The 27,087-nt window shown below is 39.0% G+C and overlaps 1 protein-coding gene across 1 annotated transcript; it reads right to left on the bottom strand.

The window, feature by feature from the left end:
* Positions 1 to 1,722: 1,722 nt before the first annotated feature.
* On the bottom strand, positions 1,723 to 27,081 carry LOC111336242 (E3 ubiquitin-protein ligase BRE1B). The gene is made up of 21 exons (XM_022942296.2): positions 26,857 to 27,081; positions 20,132 to 20,299; positions 15,664 to 15,946; positions 15,333 to 15,478; positions 13,143 to 13,352; positions 12,565 to 12,690; positions 12,339 to 12,431; positions 11,178 to 11,258; positions 10,925 to 11,060; positions 9,941 to 9,984; positions 9,760 to 9,837; positions 9,382 to 9,593; positions 8,425 to 8,509; positions 7,674 to 7,856; positions 7,197 to 7,325; positions 6,548 to 6,697; positions 6,371 to 6,430; positions 5,791 to 5,862; positions 3,925 to 3,993; positions 3,731 to 3,832; positions 1,723 to 2,496 (listed from the first exon to the last, which is right to left on the bottom strand). Exons 1-21 carry the CDS (start codon positions 26,956 to 26,958, stop codon positions 2,323 to 2,325), a joined length of 2,703 nt encoding a protein of 900 aa, XP_022798031.1. The 5' UTR covers positions 26,959 to 27,081; the 3' UTR covers positions 1,723 to 2,322.
* Between the last annotated feature and the right edge of the window lie 6 nt (positions 27,082 to 27,087).

Below are 27,087 nucleotides of genomic sequence, written 5' to 3'. Positions count from 1 at the left end.
ATTATGATTTCAGAACAATTTAACTCCATTCAGGTCAGCTAAATATTTATCAATCGCGTAAAGCACGCGAACAGCCCATACTCGGTGGCGAGGGTTGTCCAATACCACGAAACTATACGATACAATGAATATATGAAGTTCATATATTTTGAACTGCGGTTATAGATACGTATGATGCACGATCCTCGCAGTAGAGAGCGCTATTTATGCAATAGCGAAATTCAGACCTGAAAAAAAAATCAGGCCTGTACGGGATTCGAACCACTGACCTCGTAATAATGCAGTTGATTCGTAATAATGCATCATACGTAACTATAACTGCAGTTCAAAATATATGAAGTTCATATATTCATTGTATCTGATTTATCATCACGGGTTTATTACGAATCAACTTAACGGCCTGCTCCCAGTTGGCTTGTTAGCTCAATTGGTAGAGCGCTACACTAGTATCGCAGAGGTCAGTGGTTCGAATCCCGTACAGGCCTGACTTTTTTCAGGCCTGATTTTCGCTATTGCATAAATAGCGCTCTCTGCTGCGAGGATCGTACATCATACGAAACTATACGAATTGTCTAATGTATTCACCAGTTGTACGATCCTTACAAGTCGTCTGATATATTCACGAGATGTAAGATAGTATGAGTCGAGATGTAAGATAGTATGAGTCGTCTAATGTATCCGATCACGAGTTGAAAAATCCCTAAGAGTCGCGTAATGTATTCACAAGTTTTACGATCCGTACGAGTCGTCTGATGTCTTCACTTGTTGTACGACCTGTCGAAACTATGGAAACGAAACGAATCGTTAGACTGTGCTATCCATGAATGTCATTAGGGAGTCTTCACCACTTTGAGAGAACTGACGCCTGGTGGTGGTGTCCATTCGTACGAGTCATACGAGTCGTCGATTCTTGAATACTCATCACAGAAAACCATGGAAAATAAATGCATCATTAGTTTCTGTGGCAAACATGCAAACTTGTTCGATGTGTTAGCAATCGCGAGCGTCTTCACAGACGTTGTATTATCGAGGCTCCTGTTTTTGTTTTTTTTTTTAGAGTTGCGAGGCGGTACTGTTTGTGAATAGAAGAGGATGATACAGAGAATCACACATGTAACATCATAATTTGCATCAAGCAGTATTTAGACATGGCCACTATACACTGGTACCGCACACGTATTCGTTTTTTATGAAGTGACGTAGCTCAGGAGAGGAAGGAACTCTTCCGGAATATTAATGTACACTTCACGCGTTGCTTTTCGGTACAACAAAAATTACTCTTGTTATTTGGGCACTTTATGCGGTGCTTTTAGAACAAGGAATACCCTTGTTGTTTGTGCACTTCGCGCGGTACTTTGTTGCTGAAAAAAAAATCTCTTAATCTCTCCAATGAAAGGGTCAGTGGTGTGAGGTGAAAAGCTGTTAGCCTCCCTAATGAGAGAAGCAAGGGTCGCACGACTCGTGAATACATTAATCGATCCGCACGAGTCATAAGACTCGTGAATACCTTAGACGACTCGTATCGCTCTGTAGTATTCGACTTACTTATTGTTGGCCTACTTCCTCTAGAGGAAGCTTTCGACCAGGAATCTTTAGTCCAGAAAAAAAAGGAACAAGAACAAAATAAGATGCATGCAGTCGGTTCCTACTCCCAATCATCACACCCGAACCAGCACACGCGGAAATAAAAGATAACAAAAAAAAAAAAACACCATCCCTACATTATTTAATACTTTTAGATTTATTTGCTCGTTGACATTTTCCTCACAGTTCTGCCTTCACACCCATTCCACGTCCGGAAAACTTGCATCTAAGATTTAAATCAAATAGAAGTATTCTTACGTTCTACACAGTACAACTTGGTCAGTACATTCTGCAAAGGAACAAATTTGCGTCATGTGCTTGTTTCAAAGGGCCTTGGTTTTAAATCAGACCGATTTAAACAGCAGCAGCTCTCAGCTACAGGGTGAGCACACAGGTTACCATTCGGGATCAATGGACACGCTATGCCTCGTAGCACGATGGCAACATGTGAATATATCGTGGGGACATAACAGTCTTTAATAGATTGGTTTGGCGTCACTCATTTCTGGGATGGGCCTTACAGCACCTTTCTGACAATCTGGCAGCAATCCAAAACTACTGACCGTTATGTTACCTTCGGTTTCTTGGGCTAACAAAAGTCAATTGTAAAGCACTCCTAGGTTCACAGATACCACCAGACAGAGACAAGCTACTTCTATTGTTTCCGTTTGAGCATATTTTTTGCCCATGGGCTACGAATCGGCGGACAACATCTGCAACCCTTTTTGTTGTGTTTTATTAAAGATAAATCCTATGAAAATCATTATTTCCGAACGTAGCGTTACACTTTGGGCATTTCCTCTGCCTCGTGTCATATCTTGTCTTCAAACATTCGAAACAGAACACGTGAAAGCATTTGGTCAAGATGGCGTCCTTCTTACGTGTATTACAACAAGGACACGTCAGCTTCGCCTGCAGAAAAAAAGGCAAGGAAATAAACAGAAAGGCAGATGGACAAAAATTAAAATAACAATTATTTCATGCATTTTCTCTCCTTGCCATTGGCAAAAGGGTCAACACGTAAACTGCGAATCACTGCTTATATATCTGCCTCATGCTTGGTTGTGCCCATGCTTGTCCGTTGCAAATTCCAGGTCGCTTCCTCTCGTAATTCCAAACCGTAATTAGGATGAAAACACTTCGTAATCGAATGATAAAACAGTAGTACAAGTAATGTACTACTGGACAAATTATAAATGTACTGGACAAATTCGCACAGCTGGCCTAAGGCAAAGGAATCGCATAACAGCGGAAAGCATGGTATGGTTTGAAAACCTCTTATCCACCGTATAGCAATTTCTACCTCTCAAACAAGCGAGGCCTGAAAAACCTTCCATAAAGATGGCGCGCAGGCTTGTCCTATCGAATCCCCATTGAGTCATCATAATTAAAATATTTATCTACGGACACTAGTGCGTCCAGAATAGGACGTGTGCAGTTGCATTTTGCTGCAAACTACCAGTCCAGTTTTGCTGCGAGTTTCAAAACTTTTAAGATGGTTTTTGTTTTCCGATAGACCTTTTCGAGTTTAAAACATTATACCAAATAAACTAAAAAATTCCTAGATTCGGAAAGCGATGTACATTTAACGCCTAATATCGACGATGTTAACTTAAGAGTTAATGGTACTTCGACTCCGAAACGCATTACGAATATGACCCCAGTACAGATTGTTGGTAAAGATCTTCTCAGAAATCGAACATTCCAATCCGAAGTCAACAAGGTTTACATACAAGGCCTATAAGTACGACGGTTTTTCGCCTTCGACCAGTATGTTTATGCGAGTGTCTCGCACAGCTGTATGCTCAGTCTTAATTTCAGCCCTCTTTTGGTCCATCAGTAAAATATGCTGATCTCAAATCTCAGCTGTCATTCAAATAATCTATCAGTCGAGAGACACGTAAGAGCTGAACATGTGGAACCCTTACACACTAGCTAACGGCAAGAATGGAAGGAAGGAATAGTGGATGAAAGAGGTGTATTATAACAACAACTCTGAAATGGCTTTTAGCATTTTGCCGGGTTTAAAAAACCCATGGATGTCGTGTTTCCGTGCGTCTGTTTAGTACTAGATCACAAAAGACGTAGACGTAAAAATTTGGTAAGAACTTACTTAGTAACCCAGAAAGGAAAAAGTACCCTATACCTTGTACTGTTTGATTTCCTCTAAGAGAATTTCGTCTGCTGCGCCATATAAAACATTCTTCTTCTCCTTCTCAAGCCTACGTTTGAGATTTGCGCATTCCTCCTGTTACAAAAAATATAGATTGAGCTAAAACACAGTCCATCTGATAGGTAGTAAGATGCAAACCGCAAAAAAATTGAAGACCAATTTACTACCTGAATTCTACGTGACTTGAATGCCTCTTCTTCAGATGCTCGAGTCTGCTCTGACAAGCAATCTTGAGCCTGAGGGTACAGAAAAATATGGAAAATACCAATTATGTACAAAGGAATCTGTCTGTAACAGTCATCTCGGGGATAGGGAAAGTAGCCGTATAGAGTAGATAGAAAGCACTGACACCTTTCTTTTTCGAAGGGGAGTGTAGTCTTCTTCCTAAATCAAACTTTAAGTACCCAATAAATACTAATATAACTTGAAAAGAAACAGCATTTGATTTTCAGAATTAAAAAGTGAACAAATAAAAAAGGGTCAGATACAGCTAGACAATCATTTTTAGGACGATTGCTTTCATTATTGTAAACAATTGGTTTCCTCTCTACTGTGACATGAAGCTGACGAGGAATTCGTGCTCGAGCGAGTTGTTACGCACTGTTGGACAACGATTTACTGGCTATTGCCGACTGGTTAATTCGTTCAAAGGAGACCGTTGTAGAGAGATTGAAATAGCAGTGAATGAATCGACCTCAACCAGAGGAAAAACAGTGGACCTTGTGGGGAGGTGGCCTTTTTAAAGCGGCGACCTTTCAAGGATGTACTACTGTGTAGTCAAAGTGGCTGAGCCACTGAAATCGGAAGATGTATTATGAAGAAGAGGTGAGATGTCGAGGCCACTGAACTAATTTCGTATTTTACATTTTTGCAGGCTGTTATCTGTCTAGTCTACTACTCCAGGAGAGTACGTCATATACGCCACAAATACTTGGCGCAATGGATAGTGGTTCTCCTTTCATGCGCGATATCAAGAGGCCGCAAGTTGTTTCATTTTATGCCTTTCATTTTCTTTCCTTTTTTCTTATTTATTATATTAACCTTCTTCTTCAAAAGAATTTATTTTCTCGTTTCGCCCGGAATTACACCTTTTACTGCGCTGTAATCAGCATCAGAGAGGCCGATTCTCGAAGCGTCGAGTTTGTCTTTCCTTTTCCTGCTTATGAAAAACTGGATCTTTCATTCACTCGAGGTATATTTCAATGATCCTGTGTTTCTTGGCGATCGAAAATTCAAGTTCGGATTCAACAGAGCTTCAACAAAACGCCTATGATCGTAATCGAACGGTTTATTACTTCGAGCGCTTTATGTGCGAAACGTTTGAAAACCTTATGCACGCATTCTAAATGTCAGCCCATTTTTCATCCATCCACGAACTCTGCTGATCTTAGAGCTCATCATTCAGTTAAAAACGCGTTATTTCTCTGAAAGCTGTTAAAAATTTTGGCTAATTCTCGGCTATCAGCTGAGCCTCACGCAGGAACTAAACATGTTAATGCCAGCCTTAAGTACTAGTCAGCGGACTTACAAAATAATCAAAAGGAATGGAAGGAGCGATGGATGAGGGGAGTAAATTTTGGGTCAGAGTAACAACTTGGAAATGACTTTCAGCCATTTTCCGACTCAACCAAGTCATGTTCGGAGACAACAAAATTAAGATAAGCTTGTGTTAATTTTTGTTGTACATCATATTAATGTAAATCTTAATGTTAATTTAATTTCATCAAAGTATATCTTATAAATGTTAGTATTCATTTCATCTAAAGAGAAGCCTATTGGTGATCAGTCTTGGAATAAAGTATTATTTACATATGATGCACGATCATTGTATCTAAAGTATTATTTAGTCACTTTCAGATTATCCCTCTGGCATCTACTACTCCTTAAATCCATATTCATTTTATTTGTGGGCCATAACACTGTAATAAAACAAACAAAATGGGTATTACGAAGTTTCAGAAAGACCTTGCGGGATTAAGGAACCTTAGCTTCTCCTGGAGAGATTACCATGGATAGTGTGAAAGAAAGCATACCTCTTGAAATTGTTGCTGAAACAAATCAAACCGAATTTTCATATCCTGGGCTGCTTGTGCACTTTCTATTGCCTGCAACGAAATCACCGTGGTTAATAATGTGAATGGTTGCTTCATAACGGAGAACACAGCTATATAGTAAGTAACCTTAATTCGCGTTAAAATACTTTGCAATATCGCTAGAATGAGAAATTTCTGGAGCGGCTTGTAAAAAAGAGATGAGACGCACTCTGTTCTCCTCGACGCAAGGAGTCAAGTACAAGAAATGTAAGACGCGTGGAGGGTACCAAGAGGTAGAAATGGATGAAGTACTGATGTAATGAACGAGACAACAAGTGCGGTCCAAGGTGTCGGAAAAAGGAACAATATGTTCTTAAGAACCACAAAACAAGGAGAAGTGCATAAGCCCACTAACGGTTACGTTTAGTTTCACGTGTACACTTGACTGGCTAAAGCCACTCTGATTGCGAGACAGTCAAATAAACCAGAGTGTGCACCAAGATAGAGTCCAAAGAAAGCGAAAAATAAAGCTGCCAAATTTCAACAGCCTTTGTTTCTTATTCAGTGACAGCCAACTCACCTTTCGTTTATGTAACTCCATTGCTTGTTGCCTAAGATTAAGTTCCTTCTCCAGTGAGGTCTGAAGACGAAAAAAAACACAGGAGAACAAAATAATTCAAATAACAAATTAAAGCCGTTTGCTATCTGTTGACAACCGGTATGACAGGCTTTGGAATTCACATAATAAGTATCATACCACAGCGTTCTGTAAAGCTTTTTCTCTCTCCTCTAGTTTCTTCACCAACTGAGTCTGCGTCTCGCGATGCGTATTGAGTGAGGTCACGTGATCTGACAGCACGTCCATCTCCTCACGGATCTGTTTCTGAATCTGGTTACCTTTGATTCGCTGAGCAAAAATGCAATTATCAAAGCTATTTTGGTTGTTGTTGTTGTTGTTGTTTTTTTTTTTGGGGGGGAGGGGGTTTGGTGTGGAATTACTCTGGTCAAGATATTGAAGGTTGGGTGAGTCTCTACACGAATCGATTGCGTTCTTGTAGTTCCTGCCAAAGTGGTCACTTCCCATAACGCATTGAGCAATGTCTAACATAAGGTGAGCAGTTTCAGTCAAACTGCGCATGACTACAGTGCATGAAGCGAGTCCACTTAACTTGTCCTGCAATTCAGAAACTTTCGGGGCGAATTAACCTTCCATAGAAACAGACAATGAGGAGGCGTGAAATGTATACTAATCACACAACACATTTTGGAGATAGGAAACGCGAGAACAGCTTCCATCGAGATGACCAATGATCACGCGAAGCAGTGTTGAAACGAAAGGGGGAGGGGGTACAGTTTCCACTTAAATTATCACTGATTTCGTAGAGCTGGAAGTGAAGTTTTCTCACCTCGGACATCAGTTTCAGGTTAGCGTCATCCTTTTCTCTCAACTGCTGCAGAAGACGAACGTTCTGTTCCTGCATTTCCTCAAAAGCTTGGCCAGTAAACTCCATTTCTGCCAACACAGCATCTTCCTCCTAAAACAACAGTCATTAACCCCACAAAGACACTTCTTTCCAAAGCCTTTCGCTACTCTGGAAAAAATGATTGCGATTCCTAAAAGACCTTCCTCTTTCACTTCCCAAAGTTTTCAAAAGTCTACAAAATTGGGATCCAATGTAACCCTACGAAGATCACTTTACTTCTAGCTAAAGAAATCGATGACAGTCTAACACTTTTAATCAATAAATGACCTTAAAGTTTCCCCGAATACTTAGGCACGTGAGACTTTCGCTTTAGAGAATCAAATTTACTTCCCGAAAGAAGTATCAAACCTGCGGTAGTGGACAATGGAGACGGTTGCGAAGTTGAAATGCGATCTTCACCTGTTTTGTTGCTGCTAAGTTCTTCTGTAATTGTTCAATGGTTTCTTCAGCCATCTTTAGCCTATGTATAGCCTCTTCGTCAGCTAAAGCGCCTTTGTGCTTCTCTAATTCTTTCTCAAGGTTTTCGATGCGGTTTTTCTGCTCCTCTATTTGCTCTTTTAGGCGCTTTTCCTCGGTTAACAGCTGAACAATAAAACAAACAAATCGTGTTTAAAAGCATCTTGCGCTGACCATAAATATGTAATTTCGTTAACTCGGTGAACGTGGAAAAGGCCTCAGCCAGCCTACTCACTTGTTGTCGGTATGCAGGAGGGAACAGGTCAAGGTGAATTGATGTGAGACTACAACTTCACAAGAACTTTTTTCCTAATCCAAAGATAATTTCCCTGGTGCTCACAGCGAGACTTTGTTTGCATGCAGTCGACAAGTTTCAAATAATCCAGCCGAAGGTGGGTATAGATTCTGCCGGAGCGGAGTGCCCTAATTGTTAAAAATGCTAGTCGTCGGTCAACCCGTGAAACCAGAGAAACTACGAGTCTTACACCAAGAGCAACCCACGGCCCAGGGATTTAGCGCTTTGATGCTCTAGCACCAAGCTGAAGAGAACTACATGGTGAGCCAAGCCATTCACAAGGCCATTCGCTAAGTCCCTGCGTGTCTTGTCCAGGATCTCTTAATGATGCACCTGGTCCACGCTTGTACTCGAACATCTTTATCCAAAGAAACAAATCTTTAAATGTTAAAAGTGTACCTCCACTTTATCCCTCAGATCCTTAGCAGCTCCTTTGTAAACGTCCAACACAAGTTTCATTTCTTTCTGAGTTTCTTGGGATTTCCTTAAATCAAAAAACCACCAAAACTTAAATCAAAATACACATTACCTCGTTGAGCAAGTCACCGCGCAAATGGCGAGTAGATTAATTATTTGCCAAACCGGTAGCTGACTAATCGTAATATTTTGCGATGTCAAAGTCCACTACTTGTTTTATGATATCAACGACTACTTAGTTTTTCTCCATTATTATTTTCGCGAGTCTCTCTTTGAAAGCTTATGGAAACGATTTACTATTTCCACGGACGAGCATGCACACAATTGCGCAGGACTAGAGTTTTGTTCGCAGCGCACGATTGGACGGTATCGCGCCGCATATGCAGACCTTCATCTGCAAACAGTTATTTGTAGATCACATGGAAAGCCGTCGGCCACTAAAAACGAAGAAAATAAATCGAATGTTGATCCTATTTGAAATAATTGGTTTCTGAGCCTTGAGATTTATGATTGGGCATAACTGAATAATATTGGTCTAAAAAAGAGAACTTCTACCACTATTAGACTAGGCCACGTTGATACGTTTTGGACCGTCTAAAAGTGATCCAGTAGAACTAGGTCTAGAACATAGAGTCGAGGTTTGCTGGTAGACTTCCAGGAAATCGTCCGGGAAAACGTCTCATCGCACAACGAGAATGAAAAAAGTCTTTGATCCTTAATTAAAGCTTAAAAACATCTCTGCTAAAAAAATTGTACAAAGAAAACAAAAAGGAGACAAGACGATTTGAGATACGATAAAAAACTGGCAGAACCTTTCTTTTAATTCATTTCCCGCTAATTTTATAAATAAGACTCGGGCCGATGACTTCAGCTCATCTTTCGTAGATAGAAGCGTTGATTAGCAATTCTCCACATTCAACTCAAACGGAAACTACTCACTTTAAGGTCTCCCGTAATTCTTTTAGCTCCAAGTCATTGGATTTACTGGTCGCTGCAGTCTCCTCGCCGTCTTCTATCTCCCCTTCTTCCTCTGGCTTTGACATCTTTGGCTCTGGTTCGTCTTTGTTTGTCTGACTTTCTTGTTGGCTTAATTCTTCAGTTGGTTCTGCCTTATTGTCTGACTCTCTGACCTTTTTCAACTCTTCAGACAACTAAAGCAAATACGTTCATAAAATGATAATATCACTAACAACAATAATAATCATCATAATAATAATAAGTCATCATAACAAATAGTCAAATATCAAAGTACATTTGTGCTCGTGGTAACTAAGACCGTTTTAACATGCTTTAAGGAGTTCTGATCAACCTATTTACCTTGACAACTTGAACTTGGGCTTCACTGAATTTCCGTTTGTATCTCGAAACTTCAACCTTAAGTTGCTGATTATGACTCTGGAAAAAAAACGTGGTCAAGCTCAGAATTTTTTTTGAAATAGAAACAGACATTCTTTCAGCCTTACTTATGAAATCAAGTATAACATCATTGAACTATTACCTGTAGACTATTTATCATGTGACTCATCTCTTTTGTCATAGGTCCTGTAAAGAAAGTTTGAGGATTATCAAGTCTGCTTAAACATCCCTTCTGACATGCTTTCAAAAGAGAAGACCACAAGCTCCGCTTCTGATGTGGCTACCGTCTTTGATTAAAACTTCAGCGTGGGCAACTTAGAATAGTGAGGGGACTAGTTTGTACACTGTTTGTTTGTGCACTGTTTGATTGTGCACTGTTTGTTTGTGCACTGTTTGTTTGTGCACTGTTTGTTTGTGCACTGTTTGTTTGTGCACTGTTTGTTTGTGCACTGTTTGTTTGTGCACTGTTTGTTTGTGCACTGTTTGTTTGTGCACTGTTTGTTTGTGCACTGTTTGTTTGTGCACTGTTTGTTTGTGCACTGTTTGTTTGTGCACTGTTTGTTTGTGCACTGTTTGTTTGTGCACTGTTTGTTTGTGCACTGTTTGTTTGTGCACTGTTTGTTTGTGCACTGTTTGTTTGTACACTGTTTGTTTGTAGAGAAATAAGTTCGTTTTGAGAAGAAAATGGCAGGACCAGGGGGGGGGGGGGTTGCCATGAAAGGCAAATTTTAAACAAACCGTGATACACAGCAGGAAATCTACCTGCTATTCCTTCAATCAGTGACCTTTAAAAGACGTTTCTTCCATAGGAAAGAGAGGGTGGAATGAATAACATGTACAGCAATGGAATGTAGACTTGCACCATTGAATTTTTTTTCACTATTTTATGTTCTCTAACTTTTTTTTTTTAACATACATGTATAGAATTATGTTCCTGTAAGCGTTACTTGCTCATCGAACACCAGAGGTTTGCGGCTGAAAAAAAATTGTATGCTTCAGGTCGCCATTTAAAGTGTATAATAGCAATTTCCACGACGTGGTGCGCATTTCTGCATCCATGACAGGAGTAACAGATGATAATTTTACCTGATTTCTCTTATTATCAACTAATTCCATCATTACGTACCTGTCTGTTCATTTGCTTTCAGGTTCTGTTCGAACTCCATTCTAAGCAGGTCATAATCTCTCTTCACTTGCAGAAGAGCATCATGAAGCTCGCTAACTTCAGCCTTGTATTTCTTTTGTATTGTGACATTGTTTGACTAAAAAGAAAACAAAGCATCGCAGCATTTTGTTAGGCCTGTGATCAAGCAGTCCTGGCAGTCTTATATCAACTTACGTTGAAAACATTCTGTTGTGATCAGATCTTCATATCATACCTCAACTTGCTCTAGTTGAAGTACGTGCTGAGTTTTAGTTGTGCTGAGAACGCGTCGCGTGTCATCAAGTTGTTGACGAAGCTAAGGAAATAATACAAAAAGACAAAAAAAATAAAAAAAACATGTTAGAACCATTTCCAAACACAGCTGTTAGCATTAATTTGGTTTCCAAACTAACATGAATGTTTATGAACATTTGGCTTCTGCAGAAAATAATAAAAAAATGTAATAATTTTGTGCGAGACGTCCGGTGATAACAGTTGACAAAGGATCTTTGAAGAGCCAAAATTGACCTTTAGAATTGTTTAAGATATCTGATATATATGAAATATGAGAAGCTTTCAAAGCGATAAATATCATTTATCATTCAAAAGTCTTCCAAATGTTTGAACGGAGAACAATCCTTAGACAATTATTTCCAATTCAAGAAAGTTGCCACCACGCAGCACAAACGTTCAGTACCATTTAAGCAAGCATAAATGAAGATTTTGAGCTTTATTTCTGCTACGACTAGGTAGGTGTCTCAAGAAATAAGATCTACAGAGTATAATGCTCCAATTCTTCTCAATTCTTCCAAATTTAAGTCACAAGTCCTTCTCTAACTCTCAAGACTTTAGTCCTGTGTCTTTGATCTAAAAGCGGCGGTTTTATAATGGAAGTGAAGTGGTGCTGTTTGTAAACTGCTCGAAATTGTTTGAGTTTAATCAAATTTTTGAAAAATAGATCGGTCTTGACTTCCTTTTGTTATAACAGTTAGGCTTAACAGAATGTAGGCTTGGAAGAAATAACTATTGCTATGGGTTTAGTACTACATAAAAATGAAACTTCATCCAAGCTGCAGTTGCATATTCCAGCAATTTCTCTGAGAGACCCACTCGCACTGTTATGTACAATCTGATATGTACCACACAAGCGCTTTTACAACAGGTGACACTAAAGACATCTCAACTATGACCTATACACTGTATGCTGCGTCCTTAATTCTAGAGTTGCAAATGTCATAGGGAGAAATCCTACGGTTGTACATCACATCTCCCCCAAGTCTTTCACCAAATCCCGATGTTATGTTGGTACACACTGACTTCTTCATCCACCAATACTTTTTTATCATTGTAGATGGTTGTAAAGTTCTGAAACATGATAAACCCTTCCAATATTTACCTGTGTAACCTCTCCATAGAGAACTGAAAATTGTGATTGTAAACACTTATAAGGTGCTGATTGAAGAACAGAACTTTCAGACATATTGTTCATCTGCAAAATCAAGTTAAGAAGAGTAAGCTCATAATAATTAGTTATGACTATCACTTATTTTGATACAGCTACAGGAAGAATGGTCAACCTTAAAATTCATTTGAAGCCACAGAAGGAGCTGGTCACTTTGTACCTCTAACTTAAGTTTTTCTAACTCTTGTTGACTTGTGATGAAATTTTCATTCACTTTCTCTAACTCTTCTAGTCTTGTTTTTGCCAAATCTCTCAAGTCTTCCAACTCCAAGGACACCTCGTCACTCTGAAATCAAATGGATGGAAAAGTAACAAAATTCAATTCTGACTCTGGGCTTTTCACGGACACTACAATGAAGAAGCTGCCTCCACAGATAGTTTATAGAATTGTTTACAACCATAACTGAGGCAACTGCAAGGAAAGTTTGTATCAAAATCTTCACTCTGTGGTGGTAGGACCCCAAGAGACAATAGAGAACTTCAGCTCCCTAGAAACAAAACTGCTGTGGGCTAATCTACATTGCAATGCCCTACTGGATAGGAATGGAATGAACCTCCCAAAGAACTTTGCACCACTGATATGCTGAGAAGTTTTAAAATCAAGACTTTTAAATTCTTAATTGATTTAGATAAGACTCAACACAAATTCCGTCCAAAGACTCTTTTTTATGTCCACAGTTAATTTTTTTTTTGTAGATTTTTCTTCCTTTCAATGACAGAAACACTTTCCTTAATTACCTGAGCTGCACCACCCTCTCCTGGTTCACCCGGTGTTGTTGTTCCTTCACGCAGTCTCTTATTGATATCTTCCAATTCATTCAATCTCTTCACTAAGTTAGCAACACGGTGATTAGCTTTTTGCAGATCATATGAAGCATCTTGCACTTGAGTATTCAGTTGTGCGATCTCTTTTTGAGCCAAAGCATATTTATCTCGAATTTCTGAAAACTAAAATACATGTAGATTTAGCAGATTTCTAAAAGAACTTTCCAACTGACAACTTTGACAACTGTGTCATGATTTTCCTAAAGAGCCCTTGGCATTAATACCTTTCTAAGTTATTGCAAAGAAAAAGTGTTTTTGGTTTAACTCAACCTTGCGTTACTGTTACACATATATTAAATGTTTTCTTGTGTAGTATTGCTGAGTACTTTTACAGGTTGTACCATAGTTAGATGAGCCTGAAGGGGCAAGTCAAAATACAAATAACAAGTAAAAATACTCAGCCATACTACACACCAAAATATCTGATAAGTTATTTATTATCCAACATGCCAAATAGTTATGTCAGTGTGGGTGAATTTAGTAGATATTTAGTCACAGAAGTATGTGAAACAGAACAGATTTGGGGCGTTGTTGTGTAGCTGTTTTTATTTTCTTCAATAAAATGATGAAATTTCATTATTGTCTAACATACTGCTTTTCTTTGTTTGATTTATCTAATAACCTAGGATCAATATTCACCAGCCATTCCAACCCTTCATCGTCAGAAAAATGATTTAAATTGTCTGACCCTTTTTTTTGTAACTTCAATCCAATTTGCCACTTGCACGATGCAAGAAAACCTGTGAAACCGGTTCTCTGGAGTACAAATACTGTGATATTAATTTTGTACTCATCTTGGGCATTATTTGTACTGTATGGAGTGTAGTTAGATAATAAGTACATGTATTGACAACATTTGGATACTTCTTTTAGACTGAGAGAGGAAACTCATTGATGATTTCATCAGAACACATGACAATACTCAGGACAATTTAATTGGCAGTCACAAAATCTTCCTTTGCACTTGAAAAATAACTTGCTACAATATTTCACAAGCAAAGAGTATTTGTTTTGATTATCAATCAAGGTAATTGCCAAACTAATGTTTAAGACCATTACTATATCACCACACCAAACTAATGTTTAATTGCCAAACTAATGTTTAAGATCATTACTATATCATCACATGTAACTGTACGTATGATGCACGATCCTCGCAGTAGATAACGCTATTTATGCAATAGCGAAAATCAGACCTGAAAAAAATCAGGCCTGTACGGGATTTGAACCACTGACCTCTGCGATACTAGTGCAGCGCTCTACCAATTGAGCTAACAAGCCAACTGGGAGCAGGCCGTTAAGTTGATTCGTAATAAACCCATGAAAATGATAAATCAGATGCAATGAATATATGAAGTTCATATATTTTGAACTGTGGTATTAGATACATATGATGCACGATCCTCGCAGTAGATAGCGCTATTTATGCAATAGCGAAAATCAGACCTCAAAAAAATCAGGCCTGTACGGGATTCGAACCACTGACCTATTGCATAAATAGCGCTATCTACTGCGAGGATCGTGCATCATACGTATCTAATACCGCAGTTCAAAATATATGAACTTCATATATTCATTGCATCTGAGTTATCACTTTCACAGGTTTATTAGGAATCAACTTAACGGCCTGCTCCCAGTTGGCTTGTTAGCTCAATTGGTAGAGTGCTGCACTAGTATCGCAGAGGTCAGTGGTTCGAATCCCGTACAGGCCTGATTTTTTTCAGGTCTGATTTTCGCTATTGCATAAATAGCGCTATCTACTGCGAGGATCGTGCATCATACGTATCTAATACCGCAGTTCAAAATATATGAACTTCATATATTCATTGCATCTGATTTATCACTTTCACGGGTTTATTACGAATCAACTTAACGGCCTGCTCCCAGTTGGCTTGTTAGCTCAATTGGTAGAGCGCTGCACTAGTATCGCAGAGGTCAGTGGTTTGAATCCCGTACAGGCCTGATTTTTTTCAGGTCTGATTTTCACTATTGCATAAATAGCACTATCTACTGCGAGGATCGTGCATCATACGTATCTAATACCGCAGTTCAAAATATATGAACTTCATATATTCATTGCATCTGACATGTAACTGTGTTCACCTCCAATGATGTAGTCTGCTGCTTTTGATGAAGGGAGGTGACCAATTCCCTTAACTGCTTATTGTCTGACCCTAAATCAGATTTTGTTGATTCAGCAGAATGTGAATCTGAAACTGTGGTTTCCTGTTGTTCTTGTTGATTCTCATCTTAAAAATGAAATACGAATAATTATATTAAATTAGAGCCATGCTAACATTAAAATACTGATCAGAATGACTTTGACCCATTAATAAATTATGTGTTACCTGATACTTCATTCAAATTTAAATGTCACAAATAATTATTCAATCACTGATCCTCACAGGAGATTTATTTCAATTAGTAACTTTACCTTTACTTCCCTCTTTTTCAGCTGCAATCTGAGATTCTTTCTCCAGTTTCTCTTCCACAGTCCTTGATGTAAATGGCCCAGACATCTCCACATAATGTAACAGCTTCCTTGTGTGTTCTTTGGTGGCATTAGATCTCTTTACCAATTCTTCTGCAACTTGTTCAGAATCTATGTTGGCAAGGTAGTCCAAGTAGGAGAGAGTGGCCTCATTGGATGTCTGTTCCGAGTCTTCCTCCACAACACCTTCAAATCTTTGTAGTATTGTTTTAATGTCTTCATCAAGCTGTTTTAAGAAAAGTAAACAAATGTCAAATCAACTTCTGAAATGCAATGCGTTTTTAATGCCAGTACCTACATGTATATGTATAATTCTAACGATAACAAGGAAATTTCAAAAATTCCTTATCAGGTGTTTTTTCAACCCCAAAATCATGTAAATTCAGGATTCACCTCAAGTTTTGATTCAGTCTATACCTTTACAAAGATCTTTTTGAAGGGATTGTCAACTTACATATATCTACATAAAAATTGTGGATCAAGTGATTTTCATTTCAAAAACTCATGCAAATTAACAAACAAACAAACTGTTTCATTATCTACATTTGTTAACAATTATCTTCAATATTTTTTTTCCAAACTCTTACAGACTAAATTTTTCAATTTTCTAAAAAATGCTCCTCTCATGTACCACTCTATAACAATACAAGGTAAATCCTCACTCATTCATTACTGGACAGAAAGAATGGTTCTCTGATTACATGCACTATATCTATCAGTATCCAGTCAACTCGCCAATGGTTCAACTCGCCAATTCCAACTCGCCAACGTATAAAATCAAGTAGAGACGTCCGTGAGTTGGTCCTCAATCCAGTACAACTTATTAGAAGTTAAACATGTAGAAAAGTAAACAATCTTCAGTAAAAAAGCATTATTTTTCTTCAACAAAGTTTATAAGGATCTCAATGCGAATAAAGCATGATAAACATCACCAATTACTATTATAGCTGCTTCAGATGCGAACGAGTTATTTATTGTGGGACAACAACACCATAAAGACATCATGTCAATCAGTCAGATTTTTTTCAGAAAACTTGGCTTTCAAGACAAGAGTTTTAGTAAAAAGCAATTCTTTTTATTTCCGAAAAAGTTTATAAGGATCTCAAGGCTAACAAAGCAAGATAAACATCGCCAATTACCATAACAGCTTCAGACACAAATGAGTTGTGGACAACAGTGCCGCAAAGCTTCATCATGACGATTGGTTAGATGTTTTTAAGGAAACTTGGCTTTCTAGACAAGATCTTTAGTCTAAATGCAATTCTTTTTATGTCCAATAAAGTTTTTAAGGATTTCATGGCCAACAAAGAAATTAAGATAAACATCACCAATGACTATAACAGCTTCAAATACAAACAACACCATAAAGACTCATCATGTCGAGCAGTCAGACTTTTTCAAGAAAACTTAGCTTTCTAGTCAAGATCTTTATCAAAAAAACAATTCTTTTTATTTCTAACAAAGTTTTTCAGGATTTCAATATGAATAAAACAAGATAAACATCGACAATGACTATAAAAGCTTCAGATGCGAACAAGTAGTAACCCATCGAGTCACCCAAGTGATCTCATTCGAAGTCATGTTGCCCGAAACTCATAGTCATGTTGCCCAATATTTTGAGTCACATCACCTGAACTTTTATCGAGTATTTCAACTTGAAAGTAACATCTTAAGTAAATCATAAGGAATAAACACATAAAATGTTGACTCGTAAACTGTTTTGGTCTGCCAACCTACAAAAGACTCAAATGCCACTGTTCATTTCAGCGTTGTTCATTGCTATGAACTAAACTGCTCATTCTACAGTACAGATTGTAGTAATTATAAGCGGAACACTGTCGATAAACTTTTCATTAAAGAAAAGTAATACCGGTATCTTAAGTAAATTGCAAGGAATGTTGACTCGCAAACCATTTTCGTCCGCTAACCTATGCAAATAAGAAGTTAAAGAAAGACTCGAATATCGCTGTTCATTTCAATGTTGTTCATTGCTCTGACCTAAACTGATCATTCTACAGCACAGATTCTTGTAATTATAAGCAGAACACTTTCAATTATCAGAATTTTTCACACATATCAAAAAAATACATCAAGTTCTCTTAGCTTGATTTATCGTACAAAAAACAACCTGAAACTTTTACAGCGCTTTTTGTTATTTATTGTTAACCACGCGGACAAAGCATGTTAGCATCATTGCCCTTAGTATCAGACGCAGAATAAATTATTGCGACTTGTCCAGTTGTTCCTTGTTTCCTCAGCCGGTTGAATGTAAATTTTGATCCAGTTCACCATAGATAAAGAGAGTAAATTAATAACAGCCACCTCATTCCGACTTGTAAAATGTTTTCGTCTGTTTTGTGTTAATTCTTATATTTCCAGGTTGGCATCATGTACTAAACAGAAGGCATCTTCCGTTCTATGAACTATTATAGTTCACCACTACATTTTTTCTGGTTCTTATTGGTTTAAATCGATCACGTGACGTAATAGTGTTCATCCATGGAGAGAAACTATCAGCCCATAGTGCCCACCCTTGGAAAATACCCGGATGGATAGTGCTCGTCTGCAGAAAATACCTGGATTGATAGTACTCATCTGTGAAGAGTTTTGAATAGTTTGACAGCTGCGAAGTTAGGCAGATCGGAAAAACAGTAACATTTCAATTCTGACAGGTATAATGTATTATTTAGCCAATGTATGGTTGCGAATTATTGACATCTGTGACAAGCTGTAGGCGTGGAAGAAAATTTAGTGGTGAACAATAAAAACAATAGAGTGTTTATGTCTCGGAACTATCGTTCTGATAGTTGCCCCTTGGAAATTTGATGTTCTTAAAACTAGCATATTTGTTTTAAGAACATCAAATTTCCACGGGGCAACTATCAGCCGATAGTTCCTTGACAGAAACACTCTATTGTTTGAATAGAGTTGCTACACAGGGAAGCAAAATTGGTGGCCATACAAATACGATTAGTATCCAACCAGAAGCTGTCGACAAGAATCCAAAGAAGGGGTTATAGGCAATTACAGAGTAAGGTGTTTGGACTTTGGGAGAAATAAGAGAATGGTAAAAGAACAGCGGCCAATACAAAAGCAGAAAAATTGCATGATATACATTACTTTCACATGTTCACTTGATCTTTATAATAATTATATGAAATTTTATTGTAAATCAAACGTTCTTGATCATGAATAAGTCATTCTTTAAAGTTAAAAAGACATGTGGTTCTGTGTGGTTGCTGTGGTTGTCACACAATAGCTCATTCACATCTACAGCTTTTTTTGGTCATTGGCGATGTTCACTTTGCTTTACTCACCTTGAGATTGTTTTAAACTCTGTAGCTAATAAAAACAATTGGTTTTCACAAGAGATCTTGTCTAGCAAGCCAATTTTTCTTTAAAAATCTGACCAACTAACAGGATTAGTATTTACGGTGTTGTTGTCACACTTACTAGTTCATGTCTGAAGCTTTTATAGTCGTTACCGATGTTTATCTTGTTTTATTCACCTTGAGTTGCTTATAAACGTCGTTGGAAATAAAAATAGTTGTTTTCTAGTAAAGATCTTAACTAGAAAGCTAAGTTTTCTTTAAAAAGTCTGACCGATTGACATGATGAGTCTTTGCGGTGTTGTTGTCACGCAATAATAACTCATTCACATCTGAAGCTGTCAAGTCATTGGTGATGTTTATCTTTCTTTGTTTGCCATAAGATCCTTAAAAACTTTGTTGGACATAAGAAGAATTGCATTCTACTAAAGATCTTGTCTAGAAAGCTAAGTTTTGTTAAAAAGTCTGACCAATTGAGATGAGTCTTTAGAGTGTCGTTGTCCACAACAACTTGTTCTCGTTTGAAGCTGTTCTAGCAATTGGCGATGTTTCTCTTGCTTTATTCACCTTGAGATCCTTCTAAATTTTTTTGGAAATAAAAATTGCTTTTTACTAAAGATGCTGTCTAGAAAGCCAAGTTTTCTGAAAAAAATCTGACCAATTGACATGATGAGTCTTTATAGTGTTGTTGTCACACAATAAATAACTCGTTCACGTCTGAAGCTGCTACATAATTGGCAATGTTTATCATGCTTTATTAGCGCTGAGATCCTTATAAACTTTGTTGGAAGAAAAAGAATGTTTTTTTTTTATCAAAGATTGTTTACATTTCTACATGTATAACTTCTAATAAGTTGTACTGGATTGAGGACCAACTCACCGATGTGTCTACTTGATTTTATATGTCGGCAAGTTGGCGAGTTGAACCGTCAGTGACTTGACCGTAATTCTATCTATCAGTGAACATTCATGAACCTACTGTAACATAATGATACTGAGGCTGTTTAAAAAACATTTTGGCCACGCTTTTACATTCTGTAGTGATTGTGGGTTTTTTCCTTTACAAAATTCATAATCATTACCTGCATCCAGTGCCTGTTGATGACAGAAATGATGGCAAAGTCAGAATCTCTCTTTTCCTTCATATTGTGTATTTGCTCTGTTAACTTCTCTTCACTAGTCTTCAGTTCTTCAAGTCTTTCACATAGTTTCTTGTTTTGAAATTGTAAAACTTTCAAGTTCATTTCATCCTAATAAAAAATTTAAGGAAGAATATTAAATAACTGGTGGACCAGGACAGGACAGGACCAGGACTTACTTATTGAAAAAATTACAAGCCTGCATTTTTATGATTGTGCAGGTCAACTTGGCACTAGAACATTATTCCTTCAAGAATGAGACAAGTCTCAGCCTTAGCGACTCAACAGCTGAGCAGAGGACTTGACTAGCAAGCTCCAAAGAGGATTCAAAACATCTGATCAGATATAGAACAAACTGACTTGGAATTAAGTGAACATGGAATGAAGTAACCCTACATATACCTGTAACTCATTAAGCCACTACATTTTTACGGCCTAGCAACTTATCAGCTCTGCAGTGGACTTGACTGGCAAGCTGCCATGGAGTAATGTGACCAAAACCTTGGAACAAACTGACTTGGAGCAAAATGACCATCAAACAAAGTAACCCTAATTTGTCAAGCCACTGCATTTTAGTACCTCAGCAACTCATCAACTCTGCAGTAGACTTTACTGACAAGCTGCCAAGCCAAGTAAACTACAGTACCATTCAAAAGTAAGCTGACAGTCTCAGATTGAAATTGGATCCTTGATACTCAAAAATAATGAGAATCAAGGATAGAGAAATGAGTATCAAGTATTGAATATCAAGAATCAAGTATCCCTCTTTACCTTTTCAGATTAAATCAACAAAATGCAATCATGAGATAATGAAAAGGGTCACACATACAGGGCTCGATACTAACTTTTCAACTTACTAGCCAAGTGGCTCATGACTGTTGGGATTCAAGTGAAATAAACTATCACAAGGTAGTTGGAATCTTAACGTTTAATAGAACAAAGAACTTACATTGCAAGCGAATCCTAGCACGAGGTAAGACTAACTTGATTGGCTAACTCGAGTCACATGACAACAAGCGATTGCATGACAATAATGTTACACCTTTCCTTCTTTTTTTTTTTTTTTTTTTTTTTTTTAAAGAAAAAACTGGAACTATAGAGAAAATGAAACAATGAACGGTTCCAATAAAATATTCGCACAGGTGTACACGGAAATAATCTGAGAAACATAACGATAATGTTCGTCGCAAACTTGGCCGAATAGTAAACAAAAAAAAGGATAAATGTAAAGATCTAAGTCTGAACAAAGTCTTTTAAGTAGCCAGGGGGACGAATAGAGCATCCACTGTGTGTGACCACATTGCTCTTTGGGCACTCAGTCAATGGGGCTGGATGGGTAGCTGATGATCTTGGCCCTGGTTGGTTTCTGGACAGTGTTGTTGGGCATCCTATGCTGTTTCCCCTGATAAGGTTTCTGTGCTGGCTTTGGTTGGTGGACTGTTCAGAATTGGAGTTGGAGTTTCAATGTCCCCATCCTTAGGCATGAACGGTTCCTTGGACTGTCGAAGATGTCTCCGGTTTCTTCGGAACAACCTGCCATCTTCTGTTCTAATGGCATAGAATCTGACATCTACTTGTTGCTCAACTTGTGCCTTTGTCCATCTCTGCTTTCCATCAGAGGCTTGTGGTTTCATGCGTACAACATCACCTTTTATGAGGCTGGAAAGTTCTTTGACATTTTGATTGTAATAACGTGTCTGAACTTCTTTCCTCTGTAACTTCCTCTCGCTAACATCTGTGACTAACTGGGGTTTCAAGAGTTTCTTCGAGGTCGGCGGCAGTGTTCTTGTGCGCCTGCTGAACAATCGTTGTGCTGGTGAACTCTTCATACCTTCTGTTGGTGTATTTCGCCAATCTAGCAATACAAGCTGAAAATCCGAGTTTGTAGTAGCAGATTTCTTCATCAGGCTTTTTGCTGTTTTAACTGCATTTTCCACTTTGCCGTTGCTCTGCGGATACTCCGGCGAACTGGTGACGTGTTCAAACTCGTACATTGCTGCAAAGGCTGAGAACTCATTTGAAGAAAAGGGTGGACCATTATCACTGTGGAATGTATCTGGAATTCCATGGGTGGCAAAACGTTTCTTGAGCTTTCCATCACTGTGGCACCTGTCTTTGACTAGCGCAGCTCATCAATCTCAAAATAATCGGAGAAGTAGTCGACGGTACACAGGTAGTCTTGATTGTTAAATGTGAAGACGTCACAACCAATCTTTTCCTAAGGATGCTGTGGGATTTCATAGCAAAGTTGGGCAGACTGGAAGGTGTTGCAGGTTTCACATTTTGAGATGAATTCTGTCACTTCTCTGTTCATGTTGGGCCAATACACCACTTCACGGGCTCTTCTTAAACATCCTTGAATACCGATGTGAGATCGGTGGAGCTTTTCCTTGATCTTGGGTCTCAGACTTTTCGGGATGACACATTTGGGACCCTTGAAAATAATGTCATCTTGTGTCGCCAACTCGTCCTTGACTCTGAAGTACTCATGCAGTTCAGGAGGTAGTTCCTTTCTTTGGCTAGGCCAACCATTTAGAATTGTTGCTTTAAGAGTCTGCAAGACAGGATCTTTGGCAGTTTCTTCGCGGATTTCTTGGATCTGTGGCTCATATATTGATAGGAAATTTACAGAATGGATCCTCTCCACCTCTTGATCTGCCTTTCCTGGGTGGTGTTCCTGGGGCAAGTATGCTCTGGAAAGTGTATCGGCAAGATACATCTCAGGGCCACGTCTGTACTTGATTTCCACATCATACTGCGTTAATCTCATCATAAGATGCTGTAGATGTTTTGGAGCTGCAGCCAGAGGTTTCTTGGCGATTATCTCTAAAGGCTTGTGGTCTGTCCACAGGGTAACCTTTCTGCCGTATACATATTGGTAATTATGCTCCATGCCAAAGACTTGTGCAAGTAGTTCCTTCTCGATTTGTGAGTAGTTTTGCGCAGCTTTCGTAAGAGATCTGCTTGCATAGGTTACAGGCTGACCTTCTTGCATAAGGGCGAAGCCAATTCCTTTCTCTGAGGCATCTCCTTCACCCTCAACTGGCTCATTTGGAGTGAAAAATTTTAACACTGGAGCAGTGGACACAGCTTTCTTGATCTTTGTAAAGGCTTCTTCTTGCTCCTGAGACCACTTCCAAGGAGCACCTTTATGTGTAAGTCTGCGGAGGGGCTCAGACATACTGGACAGATCTTCTAAAAACCTTGAGAGGTACTTCACTGTGTTAACAAAGCGCTGTACCGCTTGATCATCTTCCAGTTTGGGCACGTTGCAGATAGCTTCTACTTTCTGTGGGTCAGGCTTCAATCCTTTGCTAGTCAATAAGTGACCGATAAATGGAACTTGGGAGCACTTGAACATGAACTTGTCCCTGTTGAGCTTAATGTTCCTTTCTTGGCATCTTTCTAAAAGACCTCTTAAGTTCTTATCATGGTCCTGAGTTGGTGCTGAGAGGGTAGGACCCTTTCCTGTTATAAGCAGGTCATCGAAGATTCTGTGTACACCGGGTAGCCCTTCTAGGTTTTGGTCAAGCTTTTGCTGAAACAGCTCGGGAGCAGGTGAAATTCCAAAGGGCATACGCTTCCAACAGTAGCGTCCCCACGGTGTCTGGAAGGTGGTCAATAAAGATGACTAGTCATCAAGCTCAACGTGTAGGAAACCATCTTTGAGGTCGGCTTTGCTGAAAACTTTGACATTGGATAGCTCAGGAAGGACGTCTTCTATTACGGGTAAAGGATAGTGTGATCGTTTCAGCGCCTTATTCAAGTGGACTGGGTCGATACAAACCCTCAACTTGCCATTCGGCTTTTCCACCACTACGAGGCTTGACACCCATTCAGTAGGTTCTTTTACTTTCCGGATCATTTGTAGTCTTTCTAAACAGTCTAATTCAGACTTCAAGTTATCTTTGAGTGCAAACAGGACTCGACGAGGTGGATTAATCACTGGTGTAACTTTTGCCTCAATTTCGAGGTGCAGTTTTCCTTCCATACAGCCTTGTCCTTTTAACACATTTCCAAACTCTTCTGCTACTTGATTCAGGGTAAGACTTTGAGCGTCAGTGGTAACTTGCTGAATGTTTTCTTGGTGAACTGTTACCAGATTCATTTGCTGAGAAGCACGAGATCCAATCAACGGTGTATAATTGCCTTTCACAACAACAAATTCGACATTGTACTTCTTGCTGTTCTTTGGGTTACGCATGCTCACTCTACATGTTCCTACGACAGGCCAAGTAGACTTACTATACATCTTCAAAGTACGGTCAGTCTCAGTAATGAGTGTTCCTGAGGGCACAAATTTTCGAGGTAAAACATTACAATTTGCATTTGAATATTTGCTCCTGCAATTTCCATTGTCGCAAATATTTTCTTCTCAGGAAAATTGTCTTCATCGACTGCATGTACATTTCCTTCATGTGAATCAAAGGATACTGACAGCAATTCTTCTTCGGAGGAATCTTCAGAGGTGACCATGTTAACATCATTCCGTTTTTGGCTGTTTTTACTAGAAAAACTCCTGCACATTTCAGCAAAATGATTGGGTTTATTGCATGCGCTACACAGCTTTCCAAATGCAGGACATTTCGTGCGTTGCTTGGCGTGACTTCTTCCGCAGTGTTTACAACGTTTTAACCAATCTTCTTTGGGTTCGAGTAAGGGCTGTTTTTGCTTCTCACCGGCACTGCGTCGTTTGGGTGGCACTTTCGACCTTTTCCGCTTGTCTACTGCATTGACATTATCAGCTGGTGTGCCTGTGCTCGCTGACTGCCCGCTGATAACCTTGAGGTGAGCACTGGTGGCTTCGGCTGAACGACAGATATCCAAACACTTTTCAAGCAATAATTTAGGCTCTTGCAACAACTTTCGACGAATACTATTGTCGGGGATTCCACAAAAGAGGCGGTCGCGAATCATCTCAGCTTTTAACTCGCCAAATTCGCACATTGCCGCTAACGCTCGCAGTGCCGCAGCGTAAACATTGATTGATTCGTGAGACTCTTGTTTGCGATTGTTGAACTTGTAACGGTCGTAGATCACATTTGTCTGACCAATACAATGGGACTTCCATAGATTCAGAACGACATTTATATCTTGTTTGTCCTCATCTGAGCAAAAGGGCAGGCCATTGTGTACTTCGAGCACGTCGGGACCGATGCAAGTGATGAAAGTCCCTACACGGAATCTACTTTCCCTTTCGTTTAGCTTTGTGACGGTTTCGTAGGCGTCCCAAACTTGTTTCTATTTCTTCCAGTTCTCGGAGAGATTGCCTTTTAATTCCAGCCGTCCTGGTGGAGGTACGTTAGTAGTAAAAGTCAGAGAAGTGATCTGCTGTGTTGAGCCAGTGGCATTCGATTCATCAGGCGGTGGAGGCATTTCCAAAAAATTCTTTGCATTACAGGTCGCTCGTGAGGGCTTTAGGAGTTCGAAGACAATTTAAAAGAAGACTCCTGACACCATGTTGGGATTCCAGTGAAATAAACTATCACAAGGTAGTTGGAATCTTAACGTTTAATAGAACGAAGAACTTACATTGCAAGCGAATCCTAGCACAAGGTAAGACTAACTTGATTGGCTAACTCGAGTCACATGACAACAAGCGATTGCGTGACAATAACGTTACAGTGACAATTTGGATGTTATGACAATTTCAGTTTGTTTATCAGCCAAACTAGCAAAAAGGAAATTGAAAACCACTAGCCAAAACTGAATTTCTACTAGTTTGTGGCTAGTCGGCTACTGTAAGTGTTGAGCCCTGACATACATTAAATAGTAATATTCACAAGGTTACTGAACTGCAAGGAATTACACATGTATTATATTAAAGTGAAGTTTTGCACCATCGGAGACGATGGGCACTATACAATTTTTCATTCTATGGATTAGAAGAAAAGTAACTTCAAATCATGTGAAATACCAATTAATCGAAAACTCCTTTGTTTCCTTGTTTTGAGTGTCTTGAGCCGAGTTATGAGGGTCTTGATACTTCCTGTAATCAAGTTTAATGTCTTTACGTGGGGCATGGTTGCCTATATTGCCCGAGCCAGAGGCTCATATAAACGCAAGACAAGAACCCACCCATCCCACCCCAGGGGAGGACATCCATCACACAGTAATCTCATGCATGGGAAATTAACGTCTCCTACCCCTAATCCTGCAGGAGACGGGACCTCCATTTATTCGTCCCTATCCGAGAAGACTAGAATATCTAAACCATTTCGTGATGTTATAGAAAGGCAGCATATTCTTCTCAATTATTTTAAGACCTTTAGTGTTGGTCTGGCCGGAGCTCGAACCCTTGACCTCCCGCACATCAGTCCATCGCTCTATCACACTCAACTTGAGTCTCAATTCCTGAAATTATCGAGTATCTGGGATCGAGAGTCAAGGATCACGCTTCAAGGGACTGTCAATTTACCAACCCTTGACGAGACCATCTTTTCTTGCTTAGTCAATATCCGGGTACAAAAAAGTTCTTGTCGACCAACAGCTGTTGGCTTTTAAGTGTTACAGTGTTTCGACCATATAAATAACACACTTAACTGTTAAATAGTTGCCATTTAACAACAAAATCTTTTTAAATTTTTTTAATTAAAGTTACACAACATGACTGTACCAAACGTTCTGGAAAAGAGAAATAAAAAGCTTACATCTAGCTAGCAACCCACCTCGGTGGAAACAGATCCGATGTTTACCGAAGGAATCAACTTGGTTAGGACCTGCTTCTTCGTTGGGGGCTCCCCTGACGTTTCAGGTTGTGATCGTTTCATTTTAGTCTTATATCTAAGCTAAGGGCTTTTCGCCGATAATTTTTGACGGTTGTTTGACAGTCCTCCTTCATCAATGCTTCATCAATGCTTCCTCAATGTCGCCATGCTGTTTTAAACACGTGACAACCT

This window comes from Stylophora pistillata, chromosome 13 (assembly GCF_964205215.1).
Source record: "Stylophora pistillata chromosome 13, jaStyPist1.2, whole genome shotgun sequence".
Taxonomy (NCBI): domain Eukaryota; kingdom Metazoa; phylum Cnidaria; class Anthozoa; order Scleractinia; family Pocilloporidae; genus Stylophora; species Stylophora pistillata.
Note: the sequence above shows the minus strand (reverse complement) of the source record. Positions and strands in the feature narration are given on the sequence as shown.

Excerpts from the sequence above, each read along its gene's own strand:
- LOC111336242 (XM_022942296.2), bottom strand. The coding sequence starts at position 26,958 with ATGAAACGATCACAACCTGAAACGTCAGGGGAGCCCCCAACGAAGAAG. Across the intron at positions 13,353-15,332 it reads AGCAGACTACATCATTGGAG|TTTTCAGAAATTCGAGATAA; the intron begins GTGAACACAGTT and ends CATGTATTTTAG. Across the intron at positions 8,510-9,381 it reads GAATTACGGGAGACCTTAAA|GAAATCCCAAGAAACTCAGA; the intron begins GTGAGTAGTTTC and ends TTTTGATTTAAG.